We start from the raw sequence: 15,246 nt of genomic DNA, 5'->3' as shown, positions 1-15,246 counted from the left end.
CTTGCCTATTTTGGTACTATGATTTTATAGTGAGGGAGACTGAAATATAGGGATAATATGTAGTGTTATAAGTAAAGACTCATCTGCTTCAGTTGGTGTGATGCCTTATATCAGTACACCTTCACTCAGAGGATCTTGTCTAAAGACTGATTTACAGATCAGATTCACCTAATTCCAAGTGGTTGCCTGCATCTAAGCTAGAGTCTTTTTATAGACAGTGCAGAGCTAGCCGATGCAGTCATTGAAGTGTAGGCTGTGATTCGTCTCATGCTAAAGTAGGTTCTATGTTCAGTCGGATGAATTGCACCATAAACTGTAATTGATAGATTTCTACTGACTATAATGGGAACTTAGGAAACTAGTTTGGCTGTACATACCTACTTGGCAGGAAGCTAACATTAGATGAAATAAATCCATCCTTAAAAGTTTAGGTACGGCCAGGCTAAGAAATCTGTTTTTTGATTCTTAACTGTGTTCAGTCCAGAGGCCATGTTTTTTTATTAGAGAAAGTAAATCTTGTGAATGAGAGGAAAAAATTGACCTTATTGTTCTATTAATTGTCTTGTTGCTGATAACAGCAGAATTTGTTGCGTTTCTTTGCATGGCTGCCCTGGAACAATATTTTTCCAGTTTAGTGACAAGTGAGATATTTTCCGTGAAGCTTCTTTTGCAGCAGGATGCTTTCTCAGATGTCAGTCTGTTGGAAGATCAGATATGTTGGTGTCTTTTTTTATTGGAAAAGTTTGTCTGGTAGATCTGCTTCAGCTTCAGTCTAGGATTTGTTTTGTATCAGAATTTCTAGTTTACAACTGAAGGTGCTTCATTTGTATAGCAATCAGGAAAGCTCAGAAATGCTTTCTACTAAAAAAAGTGAGAAGTACAGACTGTCTTTAAGTATATGCTAAAAAGGTTGAAAATTTAGCCAACTGAGTTTAAGAACTTTCTCCCTTTTATGCAAGTAATTTAGTTTGTGTTAAGGTTTTACTCTTTAAAGAACGTTTTTGATTCTCACATTATTGTTCATGAAATTTTGGAACGTGAATGCTTAGCTTGCGGTTGTGGGACGGTGAAAGACTTAGGCCAGTTAAACAGTGGGAACCTGAAACTCTGAGAATGTAGATGAAAAGCATGAGCACAGAGAAGTCAACTGGGGAAAATCTTCTTGAACTGTTAGATGAGTGTATTGCCAAAGGTGGAAAGAAGATAGAGGACACACACAGTTAATTTAATAGCTATAAAACTTACTGAAGAGGTTGAAGCTATCTTTGTTTTGAAGGGAGATGAGGGGACCCTTGGATTTTTATAAGTACTATCGTATGTAGTATTTTGCCTGAGGTCCTTGCAGAAGGTTCTTACAGATCTTATTCTTTGCTGTGTTCTGTTTGGAGGAATTTATAAACCATTCCTCCTCTTCCAGGAATTTATTTCTCCTAAAGAAATAAAAATGAAATGTTGCTTCTAGAAATTGCAGTCTATTAGAACTAACTCTTGGCTTTGCCAGAAGAAAGCATTTCTGTCAAATAATTTGTAAATTCAAAACAGTATTCTGTCGAAGCAGAGAGCTGATAATATTAAGAACAAGAAACTTGCGAAGTAACTGTATACTAAACACAACTTCAGAGATTACTACTTGCTAATTGTGCTTGCTAGCTGCTTGGAGTATACTGTATGTTTGTTGATTTTTTTCTGTTGATAATAAAGAATATGCTTCACAGAACTGGCATATTTAGAAGCAGAAGGGCAGTTCATAACTTCTACAATACCTGCATTCTCAGAGGGTGCTGTGCTAAAGTTTTGACTATGTGTTTCAAATACTTTTCACGCTGCTTTCTTTGTTAAGCAAGAGGTAGCTTTGGGGACACCTTCTGGATTTGAAAAGCCAAAACATGTACTGGAAATAGCTTTTTGTCTTGCTGAAGAATGAGGGGTTGTGTTTCACTGATGACTAATGCCATAGAGGTGCTGGTGGTATATTAAAGAGGTGTCCTTTCCCGGAAGCATTTTGAAGCAAACTTTCTTTTGTCTGCTGTGCTAGTAAGAATAAACCAATGTCAGCTACAAAAAAGGTAATTGGATGTCAAAATAGAATGAAATGCAAACTTAAAAGAAAATAAAAGGTCCCTCATGCTCAGCAGGCTTTGGGCTGCATCTCTGTCCCGTTTTCCCCCCTCCAGTACAGGACACGCATCAATTAAACCTAAGCAAGTTCATCAGAGACATCAAAACGGTCAGGGGCTGGAGCACTTGCCCTGCAAGGAGAGGCTGAGGGAACTGCAGTTGTTCAAGCTGGAGAAGGGAAACCTAAAAGCAGTAGGTCCTGTACGTGCAAGGAGATGATCAAGACTATATGATACAGTGGTTGATGGTGAGAAAGTGAGCAACAAAGACCGTCAGCTGAAATGAGGTATTTACACTGGGTATAAGAAAAACCTTTTTCCTCATGAGGACAGCCAGGCGGTGACACCAGTTCCCCAGAGAGGTGGTGCAGTCTCTGTCCATGGAGGTTTCCAAGACTGAACTGATAAAGTTCTGGGCAAATTGGCCAGACCTCCTAGCTGACCCTGTTCTGAGCAGGAGAGGTTTGACTAGAGACCTCGTGAGGTCCTTCCAGCTGGAATTATCCTATGATTGAGTGTATTTTAAGACAGTAGAAATATAGTAGTAAAGGCGTTTCCTATGTAAAACAATAAGTTCAAGTGTTCTCATTTCTAATTTCCTGATCAAAAATGTTTTCTTTGGTTTTGGTATAAAAATGGTAATATTTTCATTGTGGTATAAAGGAAGCAAAAGAGAAAAAGAAAACTAAAAATATATCAGCCAGAAATACAAAAAACTCAACAATTTTGTTGGAAAAAAAATGAGCAGTTAATACATTTTATTCCTCCAGAGGCAGTTGATTGATTTTATTGTTTTTTTTTAAATTAGCTTTTAGAAAGTGAATTTCACAGAAGAGCTGAGGTGGACAAGGACCTCTGGTCTAGTCCAACCCCCCTTCTCAAGCAGGGTCACCTTGAGCAAGTTGCTCAGGACCATGCTGTGTTGAGTTTTGAATATCTCCAAGGTTGGACACTCCACAACCTGCCTAGGCAGTGAGTTGCAGTGTTTATCCACCCTCAGGGTAAAAAAGGTTGTTGGTTTTGTTTTTTCTTTTATTTAAATACAGTTTCCTGGATTCCAGGTTGTCCCCATACTATTGAGAAGAGTCTGCCTCAATCATCTTTACATTTTGTATCAGGTATTTTCATGAAATCCCCTGAGCCATCTTTTCTCAAGGTTAAGCAATCCCAGTGTTCTCAGCCTCTCCTGGGGTGGCAAGTGCTCCAATCCCTTAATCATCTTCATGGCCCTGTCGAGTTTGCAGGGTAAGACGAGCAAATGTAGGTGTCCGAGTACAGCAGCCAGCAAAGCTCCTGCGCTGTTTAGAGGGGACCTTCTCTGGCTGCCTAGAAGAGTGATTTGCTGACTGGCCTCTGGGCATCTACCAGTGGGTTCTTAAGACTGCCTTCACTAGATCTCTGTAGAGTGCAGTGGGAGTGCATTACTGTACTGACAGTGTTGCTGAAGCCATTGATTTAGTTCAGTATGGAATTTAAGATGAGGAACTCTTCTTGTGACTTTGCACCTCTGGCGTCTGTGAAAGAAAGAGACAAGGCTTTGGATAAAATGGTTCAAAGAAAGTGGATACAAAGATACTTTAGCAGAATCTTCTCTTCTTATGCCTTTCTAAAATGTAAATGCTAGTAAAGTATTTGTCTTCAGTAAGCAAAACACAAAAATGTACTTAAAAGTTGTTTAATGGTTTTATAGATTTGTAAATACTGTTGTTCTGTTATGTGCAGTTCTTTGTGAGTAGTGTGGGTTATAGGCTGTCCATAGACAATAAAATAAATCTAAACCTTTAAAATTTCTTTTTTCACTAGCTAGAAATTATGTGTGTTTTTGAGAAGCCTAACATGTCTTACTGTTGATAAAATATGGTGCTTCCTCTTTAATCCTTAGATTGGGCAAGGTAATTGAATAGGATAAGTAAATCTATAAATCCAGTGATGGGAAATTTGGCATCAGATCCTCTGTTACAGCTCAAAAATGTTCCTATTTATTGTGCAGTTTGAACTCTTGCCATGTTAAATAGAGCTCTAGGTCTATGTCTTTGTCTTGATCAATAGGCATGTATTCAGTGTTTTCCATAATATATAAGTAGTCTGTATGAAAGTCTACTGTGAATTATAGTGCCTCCCCAGAGACTAAAAAGATGTGAGAATAACATCTTGTGGTGCTCCAGGAAATATCTGTTGGATTGAAAAGTCTTTTTTCTGTTGCAGACCAGTAATCACCTCCTTGGGCCAAAGCCATTTCCCCTGGACAGATTGTTAGCGATATTATATAGTATTGTGGACAACAGAGTTGCACCAACTGCAAATATATTTTCCCAGGTGAGTGTGTACTTACTTTCTTTGTTTCCTTTTTACTGCCTGGAATTTTTTAAAAGGTTTTACGTTAGCTTTTATAACTCATCATTCTAATGAAATGAGAAAACAACCACAACAGTAATTTAAGTTTAAGTCTCAGAGTAATATTTATCTATATTACTAGCTATGAATTCAAGATTTTATCTGTGTAATGCTCTGAAACCTTCTAATATCTAACTTTTTCCTGAACCTGGAGTGTGAGCTGTGTTGATTAGTTCTTCGGCTTCTCATTCAAGTCTGTCAGCGTTACAAATTAAGTGTATAAATGTTCACTGTCTTATGGCCATAATTAGTCACCTTCTAATGCATGTTACAAAAATGTAGTTGTGAAGAAGGAGCAGAGGGAAGAATAAGGTATTTGCAGGTGAAAGGTGTTTGCTGTGATATGCGTATCTTAGGGATAATGTTTTGCATTTGGACCAACTTCAACAGTCTTGCAGAGGAGAGTCAGCATCCCGTTTCACTAGATGGCAGCATAACGATAGAGTTGAGTGGAATTAAATCTAGAGTTTTCTCTAGAGCTCTGGTTTTGTCAAATGTAGATACCTATTCTGTATAAGTGAAGATAGTTTTCTATTGTCAACTTGATTGTTAGATCTTTCATATCCACCTTAGAAGATCTGTTTCTTTCCTGCTTTCCAGTTGTGCTTAGCTTTTATTTACAGAAATGTTTTCTACCTTCCCTTGCTAGATCTCAAATTTAACCAAGATTATTTAAATCTGATGTCTGCATTCATGTAAAGTTCTAGGAAATTTATGCTCAAGATACCTAAACAATTTTGCTACTGCTTTAATCATCACTGTTTAGTGTTCACACAAACATTTGGCAAAATTCATCTCCCAGATTTGTAGAATAACCAATCATAAATATACATATTGTAGAATCAGGCAGTAGAGGAGCTAGAAAATTGTAGTATTTTACTTAATCGGTGGTATGTGAATATCTTCGTTAATAGTGCTTTACAGATACAGTAAGCAACTTACACCTTCACATAATGTTTTCTCTCCTTTAGTTAAAGGTTGTTATATGATCTGAAGCAGAAGGAATTATTAGGCAACAACCTCAAGAATCTGTTAATACAGGCATTTACTTTTTTTGTGATCAGATGAGTGCTTTTTTTTTTTCAGCTTATGGTCTGCACTCCCTTGAGCGGTCAATGGATTAGCTTCCAGAGGTGTTCAGGAAGTGGAAGAAAAAATCAAGTTTAGACATGTTTATGCATCCTGTACTTTGTTTCTTGATTTTCTTCTGTCATCTCATGGCACCTCAAGAATTCAGTGTGCTTTCAGAAGCAAGCCAAACTCTGTGTGTATTTCAAAGCTATGTGAAGTTTCCCACGGGCAAATGCCATATGAAGGGACACCAAAGGTTGTTGAAGCGGGCAGTTTCTGACCAGGCTTTGGATGATGGCTGTAGCCTTGTAGCTATTTAAAGCGACTTTGGAGTACAAAGAACACAGGGACCTTAGCGTTCATGAAAATGCATAAATTTGGCCAACTATATCTATTAACTTTTTTTTTTCTAGCTAGTGTCAGATATAGCCTGAGATAATGGCTTTTTTATGAATGTTGTGTCGATTCTTTAATTCACTGTACTGGGAAGTCTGTCAATCAAGTCTGTCAGTCAATGTATTGGTCACACTCCTTGCCTTACAGGATGCTGGTTTTGTGTTTTGCTCTAGGTAGTGCACTTTTTGATTTAAGACATAAAGTATTGAAGCTGAAATTCAGAATACTGAGGCAAAAGGTGTTTGTCTTGTTTAATGGTGTGAGTTTATCAACAATGATTAATCTAGGTTTAGTTCAGTAAGAAATGGAGTCTTATGAGACTGTTACAGAAACTAAGAAGAAAAGAAGATACAATCCAAGTAGTGATCAGATTCATTTCACTTGTGCTCTAAATCTGCAGCTGATCCACCACACGGGTACTTCTTGTTTTAAGCCTGCCTTTCTTTCTCTCTGCCTCTCTTTCTTCAATATGATCTTTCAACAATTTTTTTTAAGATGGAAAGAGTGCAACCTTTAAGGCATAAGATGAATGAACAGCCAAGAAGCATAACAATTGACCGTCCAAATGCAAGTGTGACATTTAGAGCTTTGCTTGAACTTAGCCAGTCTCAAGGAGCAAATTTCAGTTTAATTTATTCAAGTAATGTGAAAGGGAATGATGATGACAAGACTGGGAGTACTACGTAGTAGAATTTGTGTGTAGGATGTTAGCTGTATATTCTCTTATTTTGGGCTATCAAAAACATCTTCATATATTTAAGACATGAATATATTATAGAGTTTTACAGTGTATTTTCAAAATTAATATGTCTGCATATTTAACGTGTATTCCAGATAAGAGAACAAATGTTGTTGTTCCAATGCATAGCTAAGTAGTACTGAAGACATAGTTTGTACATGGAGTGTAATTCCCCCTTAGACTGAATTGTAGAATGAAAAAATTCAAATAAATGCTTCATCCTTATTTAGAGTGTACACTAGATGGCAGTGTTATCAAAGAATAGCTGTGATTCTTTATTTTTTGAATATATGCAGATTAAGCTATAAAGACATAAAAATATTATATTGAACTTTAACCAGGTTAGGGCAATGAAGTTGAAATTAAATCTGTTTATACCAAAATACAATTCTATAAATTTTTAAAAAAATATTTTTAATTCTGAAAACAATTTTTACATTAAATTTTAATTAAAAATTCTTGAAATGTCTAACATAAAGTAACATAAAATACAGCAAATTTTGGAAGTATCTTAATCTATGCATAATATTGAATTGCCTTTTTTTTCTTGAATAGTTTAAAAAAATTGATATTCCAATGATTTTTGTCATTAGTTATTCCGTAAATATATTTTTCAAATAAAGTAAGTACTTACAAGCTGGGTTATCCATAGCAGTATCAATACATTTTGCTGTTTGATACCACAAACTTTTATTTTCTTGTTTGTGTGTGCAGCATGGAAATCATTCTTGAATTGTGCAGAATTTTAAAATGTTTTAAATCAAATATTTGGCTTCTTAACTGATTCAACATTAATTTTATGGGCTTTTTAATTTGTAAACTGAAGGGCTGTACATGAACCAAATACTTACTAATTCTCCCCATGTACTGTCAGAAAATAGCATGCCTTGGCTTTAAAGTTGATCAACAACCTCAGTCAAGATTCAAGAAGGACGAGCAGCTGCTTTAAGATCCGTCATGGTGCTGATTTCGTGATATTTCTTATTGCTTCTTGTTTCTGTGCATAATTTCTATTCACATGAAAATTCTGGTTATTAGCTTTTCAAAAATGAAACTTCTGTGCTGGCTGATAAGCAGCAAGATTTCAATTTTCTGTTTAATGCTAGGGTTTACTGAAAATGTTTCATTTTTACTAAATACAATTTCAACTTAAAATTTGAATCTTAATCTGACTTTTTCCTTTTAATGTTAATTACTCCTTAAAATGGTCTCATACTTTTTTTGAACAAAAAGTTAACACGTTCCTTTCAGAAGTGTGATTTTTGCAATTGATATGAGACTAAGTTTTTCCTGCTGTAACTTCTTGTGGTAATTGGGTTACATGAGAAAGAACTGGGGTCGTTCATTTTGTTTTTCCTCACTAACTAGTACAGGGGAGTAGCACCAGGGGAAAAAAACCAAACATGCAATTTCCACTTCTGCAAATGAAAATTGTTTCAGTTACCTCCTTAAAAGTGGAAATTTCTCTTGGTTTTGTGCTATTTTTAAATATATTTTTAACACATGTAGTGAGGATTGTTTGAAAGGGAGGTAAAGTAATATGTTTTGTTTTTTTTTTTTATTTTGGACTATTGATGTCACTACCTATGTGAAATATAGGTCTATATTCACCTGAGAAGTGTTCAGTGCTCCTTTTCCTCCAGAATATTCACTGTTTTTCTTAGTAGTTCTAATTTGTCATGATACTGTTTTTTAACACAATGTGTGTTACTGTAATGTCACTGAACTTGTTCGTTTGAATTTATTTGCTTGGTTTTTAAACCAAGAGATAACAGAGATTAAAGCATTATTGATTTTTGCAACCATTTCGGAGGACAAGATCTTTAAATGTTTTTCTTCAGGTGCACTTTTGTGTAATAATATAATAGATTGAAGATGATATTGCCACAACCACTGGGCAGTTACGGTCTGTACCTGGGACAGACCTTGCACAGTTCATGTTCTGGTTGGATATATGGCTAGGTCAAGCATGTGTCTGAGGTATTTTAAAAGATAAAACATCGTTTTTAATGTTTTTCATGGTGAAAAAATACAAATTAACTTTCACACAATGCTAAAAACAGTGCAGCTGTGGGGTATACATCCTACAACAACAGATAACTCATGAGTTTTCCTTACCTAGGTACAGCAGTTGATGTTTTTTCGGGCTTAGGGAACAACCAGGAATATGATTTGTGTGTCCACGTGGACCCACTGTGTGGAATATGAAATGTGCATTGTGTTCAAGTGCAATTATTACAGAACAAAGGGATACAAAGAAACTTATAACGCTTACCTGCAAATGTGTTTTGCAAAGGTTCCAAGAGTCTACTCAGTTCTAGTTTGTAGAAGAGTAGTATTTCATTTTAGGTTTCCAACATTTAGACAGAAATACAACATTATTCTCTTTATAAAAACGTGCCTGAGTATAGGACACATGAGAGAATTTATGCACAAAATGTGCAAGAATTATCAACACCGATTTAAATTAAATCAGCTCATTTTATGTTGAAGGGGACAAGGGCTGTTAATTTCATATCACAATCAGTAAGTAGGAATTTTTTGCCAAAATTTTGCTTTTTACTATACCAAAATGATTTTTCAATTGCTTCTTCAAATCAGTTCTGGTCTCCTAGACATTTTTCATTTTCTAGATGTTTTATCTTGCTTCTGCTTTCTTGTGAAGTATGCTTTTCATAAAGAGGATTGACTAGATCTACTTGTAGTTTTGAGCTGTAACAGATGTTATCTATATTAGGTAAAATGGAATTAACCCCTTTCTCATGCATACTTTTGCATATTTTATTCCTGTTAATACATCCCTGAATGTTTGGAAAGACGTCTATGCAGAGGGGTGTGATAACTTCTTAGAATATACTGATAGCTGAATTACTGAGTACGTAACTGATGAGTAACTTCAGTTCTGTTTGCATTTTCACTCTAGTGCACTAAAGTTAGGCTGCTGGGTCATGTTAAAAAAGTTTGGTCTCTATTTAAGTTCAGAATCAGGTTTGGTTTTACTGTTACTCATGTTCAGCAAATGTTTTCAGGTAGTTGTATAGTTAGAATTAATTTCTGGTTATAATGCATTTGGAAACATTTCTACTAGGGCTATTTCTATCTGTGGGTATATGGTGACACATCAGGTATCTTACACATCATAATCTACATTTCATTTATTAGACACTTATTATCTCTTTGATACTGGATCTAAGGCAGGCATCTTAATTTTCTGAAGAGTACCAAAAATTTGAAAACTGACATAGTTATAAATGTTTAAGAATTTGTAATGAAGGTTAGCAATCTTAACATTTTATAATCTGACAAAATAATAAACAGTATTGCAAATCGTTGGCCACAGAGCAAGAGCTTTTTATCTGAAGTTAGCGTAAGTCTGCAGATACGAGATTTAGAATAGTGTGTTAAGTGCCAATATGGTATTAGAAATACAGAAAAACACTGATGTACATAGGATGCATCCAGCTGGAGGGAGCCAGATGAGTGTAATTTTCTTTAATTAAAGGGGAAAAAAGAAAGTGCTCTTTCCTGGAGCATAAAAATCAGAGAGGTTTGTTTTCTTTCTGTCTTCTTTCTTGTCTGCCTTACCTGGATAGATGAAAGAATTGCTAGTATTATATATGTAAACGGGAACAATATGTGGCAATTTACCTGCAAGATTTCTTTGTGCCTGTTGTGTTAGAAGCTTACTTTGTATCTTTTTTCAGATGAGAATTTGATATTTAAACTGCCCTTTTTTTTGTACATTGCCAACTATGGTAAAATTTTGATTGCAAGGCTGGAAAGATGCCTGGTTTTGTTATCTAGTTGTTTGATGAAGGATTTGCTTTTACTGTGGCATAACCTTTCTGGACACTGGATGCCCACGTGAGATTGTAGTACTAATTCTGTTAGTGCAGTGTGTTAGATCCCCCTGATGTAGCAACTTTGATGCAGAGGAATACTGTCAACAGTTTTTTCATGTGAAAAACACTGTAATTGCTTCTACGAGCCCAGATTGTGTTAATGTTTGAAAATACTAAGTTTTCCATTCTACACTTAACAACTCTTGGCAGTATGAGAATGACTCGGTTTTGCTAGATCAGCTGTTCTTGTATTGTGTTCCAGCTTTCCTTGCTGTTGCAGGGACTGCTCATAGGAGTGTTTTACCTCTGGCCTGACTAGAGCGTTTAGCACTAATATAGAGTACTCTCTATTGAAAAGTGAGCAGGTAATGGGTTTACAGAGAAAAAGGTCTGGTTAAAAATGTGTCTTGTGCTACACTATCTCCTAAGAGGCCTTATTACGAAGCAAAAAGATTAGTGGAAGCCATTTTTATTTCAGAGTATGTGAAAAATACAGAACGTGCTCTTGTACTGGTTTTATGTCCGTTAAGTAGATTATTTCTTGTCATTAGTCTTTTTTGCAAAACAAGCAAAACGCTGGAAAAATGAAAGTTCCTGCTGAGTCTCCTTTTTTTCTTCTCTGAAACCAGTTTTCTTTACTTCCCCTTTACTGTGAAACTTCCAAAGTGTTATGCTTGTCTTTTTTCTGGATAACCAGGTAGAGTCAGTGCGAAAATTTTACCTGAAGTAATTGAGACGTTTGTGGCAAATGTTAGCTACGTAAGTGTGTGGGATGACTTCTTGGTAGAATATATATACAGAGTTCTGTCTTGTTCTCAGATGAGCTTAGCATTCAAAAATTCATGATTGAAGTTTATGTTGAGGTGAGATTTCTTATTTTCTTGTTGAATGTTAAAAAAAAAAAGTTTTTAATCTCATAGATCATATTGCAAGCTGATTCAGGACATAATTACAATATATCATGCACCTGAATTTGGAGAGTGTCTTACTTTGCTTTGTACACCCTTTAGGCAGTACTGAGCAGCTGTACCTCAAAATTAGGTAGAGATTTGAATAGTTGTATACAAAAATGTTGATATAATTGAATAATTATTTTATATGTTGTTAAAATGTTGCATTATTGAGTATTAAGTAGTGAACATTCAGAAGTGAGATGATTGTAAAAGTTAGTGTCTCTTGGAGTTGATTCTGTGTGTAGATTTTCTTAAACTTTGTTTCTGGGATATAAACATACTCTCATGTATTTCCCTATTTTTATAACTTCTTGAGTTCTAGACTTAAATTATCAGAGGATGTCATCAGCCTCTGCTTCTGCCCTATTGATTTAATCTGCAAATGACTGTTTGCATTTCACTGTCCTCTTACTTCAGAGGAAAGTACATAAAATTGCACGGCTTAATCCAGTCTGGCCATGGGAGTTGTCATGCCCAGAATGGTCCTGCTGTAGTTTCTTGCAGGGGGAAGCATTTGCTTTTACAAAAAAATGGAACTAGATGGAAAAGGTCTTAAAAGCTGCTTTTTCCTTTTCTTTTTTTTCTTCATGAGAACTCTTAAGGTTTGTACCTCTTTATCTCGTCCATCAGAAGACCTTTGCTTCGTACCCTCCCAATGACAAGAATGATCGAATATAAACCGTAGACTCTGGGGTTATCTCGTTCTCATTACTGGTCCAGATAAACTTCCCCTCCTTTTTTAGTGCGAGTGAAGATAGACACATCTTGCCAGCACAGAATATTTGTTAGTCTTATATAATGTCATATACAACATCCATATATAATTTGTATGTTCCCTGCAGGTTTATTGTCCAAATGGGTTTGTAATGCAACTTTTTCATCCTGTGACTTCCATTGTTACCCGTACCTAAAAGATTTTTAAATTGTTATAACAGCATTCTTAGCAGTTAGCAAATTTTAAGCTGCGTTTTTTTAAAAGTTTATATTATTACTGCTTTATTTGATCCTAATGCCTATATTCTTTTATAGGTGTATTATGCATCAGACACGCTTTATTTTGCCGGATCTGTCTGTTGATTAAAAAGTGCAGTAATCTGTTGATCAGTACGGTGTTAATTTTCAGTAGGTTTGGGAAGATGGTGATAAGATGTAATAAATAACTCTTCTTGTCTCTTTTTTTGTTATTGGACTGGACTAATCTGGCAGAAATTCACGAACTGAAATGGGAACCTAATGTGATGCACAGCATGGTGACATAGGTTAGCACTTTAGGACTGACTATGGCAGCTTGAGAGCACCTGCTGTTAAGCAAAAGGAAAGGAGAAAACATTACTTACTTTTAACCAAATAGCTGACTGTAGGTTGGTGGGTTTTTTTAAGTCTCAGGATGGCTGTGAATAAAAATAAAAGTATTTTTAGTTCAAGTTGTACTTTCTAATTTAAATTGTGGAGAAACGAATATGCTTGATTGCTTCAAGTTTTAGTTGATACGGAAAAGATCTTTTAGGAAAACTAATTACGTTTGAGCTATGTTATGTTGTTTGACCTAGTTTGATTTTGTTTTCATTTTTTGCCATATACTGTTAATACAGCTTTGCAATCTCTTGGGAGGCTTTCTTAATCAAATTCTATTCTGTTCTATTTGAATTCTTTCTTTTCAGTAATTCAAGGTAGAAAACTTATCTTATTTCTGTGAAGAGCTTCTGGTAATAGCGTCCAGCTCGGCACTTAATCTATGTCTTAAAAACACTTAAATGTATTTAAGAAGACAAATTGTTTTGAATTATTGAAAACCAGTTTTATAGAAGAAATTTTGGTTATGACAAGGGAAAGGCTATTGAGAAGACTTCAGATGAGATTGAGTTCATCAGGAAGATAAAGGGAATTCCTAAATTTGTTCTGTCTTTTATCTAGAAAAATGGACACGTATCAAAACTTTCTTGCTATTTAATCTTAGGGGTTTTTTTCAGTAGCATCTCCCTAAGAATTTGCACTCATAAACCAATAAGTAGCTACATTTTAAGGCTTTCTAAAACTGATTTACAATAAATTTGTTCTTTTCAAATATAATTAAATAAAAATGTGATTCTGAGGTACAGTAGTGATGAAGATTTTTATGTACTCTGTGAATCTGTTCATAACTTTCACAAACAATTCTTGTGGCCCTGTGAACTTGCTGTTATATATGCCTTTGTGCCCTTCACATGTCTTGGATTGCTTGCTAGATAGCATGGGGAATGTGCTGCATCAATCAACAGTTTCTTTAACTTATGTTCTCTTGGCGCATTATTTGTAAATAGTATTTGAAGCTTGAAATTTTAACTTATCTATGGAAATGTGTTGGTGTATAAAAGAAGTAAATATGAGTACATGAAAGATGAAACAGTTTCCCTCCTTCCAGACTCTGTCCTTTCCATGCCTTTCTTTACATGCTTATTTAGAAATTGGTTTCATGTACTTAATGGAAGGAACATAATTTAATACTCCAGGAACATCTTCGCACTGTGTTTACATCAAGCAGTTGCAGCTGAAGCTTGTTAGTGATTGCTGCACAGATTAAAAAAAAAATTCTTCACTGTGGTACATGAACTCCTATTGTTTGGAGATAAATAATCGGCTCATCCCCTCTTTAGGGAAGAACAAAGAACATAATAGTACATCTGGTTCATCTGTTAAGACAGCAAAGATTAATTAGGCAAGTACTGCACAACCTCTCTTGATAACATATATATCTAAAAACAGCCAGTATATGATAAGTTTTTTAATCACTTTGCTTTAACTGTTTCGTGTATGCACATAATCTATTCCAGAATCACCAGCTGTTCAGCTGTTCATGGAAATAAGTTAGGACACAATACTAAGACACAAGGTAAATTAAAGAATTATGACAGAGTTCAGTAGTTCTCTTGCAAATCTCTTGATTTAAGATGATATGCCTAACAAGATACAATATAAGATTAAAAAAAAAAAAATCTCTTGAGCCCCCAAGTGACATTATTAACACTCCTCATAAAATATATTTGTCTCTTCCTTAAAAATAACTTGTCTGGTTTCTCTCCCCCAACAGGTTGTTGGATCACAACGTGTTTGGGGGGGAATACCTGTCTCTTTGTTGAACACTTGTATAGAACCTAGTTCAGTGAAATACAATTTAAAAAGCAGAACTAGCCCATGTGGTCAAATAGTTACCTTGAGTGCCCTCACTTGTTCACTTCCCTGGTGACTAGAACTAATGTCTAATTCCAGATTTAAGACTACTTAAGGCCAATTTTACCTGCTTTACTTTTTGCTGCCATTGTCTTTTAGCCTAAATAGGTTTACTTGCTCCTTGGTGTTAACTTCAGGAGAGTTGTAAGGACACAGATACCTTGTCAAGATCTTAATTTTGCAAGCCTTCACTTACTAAATGTCTTTTACTTCCCTGCACATGCAGTCATGAATATAATTGCAACTTCAGTAATAGCATGAAAGGTGGTTCAGAATCACTGGTTAAAGAGTTTGGCTATAATTTTACATTCTTTTTACTGATATGCTCCTTGGACTAGTTCTGATAAGGTCCCTGTGCCCCTCTCTGTGTAACGTGCTCCCACGTCTCCCTGTCTACACTATGTTCTCTTTAGGTACTTAACACCCCACCTGTCACTTCAATACAGATGATTTTGCTTTATCACATGCAAAATAAATTTGTAGCATTGTATCTGTACCAGGGACCCCTTCCAGTTTTTGATGAGGTT

General features: G+C 35.4%; 1 protein-coding gene across 6 annotated transcripts in view; it reads left to right on the top strand.

Annotated features, from left to right (window-relative positions):
* ORC5 (origin recognition complex subunit 5) overlaps positions 1 to 15,246 on the top strand; it is a 73,514-nt gene that overhangs the window by 26,472 nt on the left and 31,796 nt on the right. For 5 of the 6 annotated variants that reach the window (XM_074574528.1, XM_074574339.1, XM_074574433.1 and 2 more), the window contains exon 14: positions 4,323 to 4,433. In XM_074574528.1, coding sequence (XP_074430629.1) covers positions 4,323 to 4,433 — 111 coding nt within the window. Of the gene's footprint in view, positions 1 to 4,322; positions 4,434 to 13,173; positions 13,893 to 15,246 lie in introns of those variants that run through there. The other variant, XM_074574797.1, reaches the window with a different exon arrangement.

This window comes from Larus michahellis, chromosome 1, assembly GCF_964199755.1.
Source record: "Larus michahellis chromosome 1, bLarMic1.1, whole genome shotgun sequence".
Lineage (NCBI taxonomy): Eukaryota > Metazoa > Chordata > Aves > Charadriiformes > Laridae > Larus > Larus michahellis.
The sequence above is the reverse complement of the archived record's forward strand: the minus strand, read 5'-3'. Positions and strand labels throughout refer to the sequence as shown.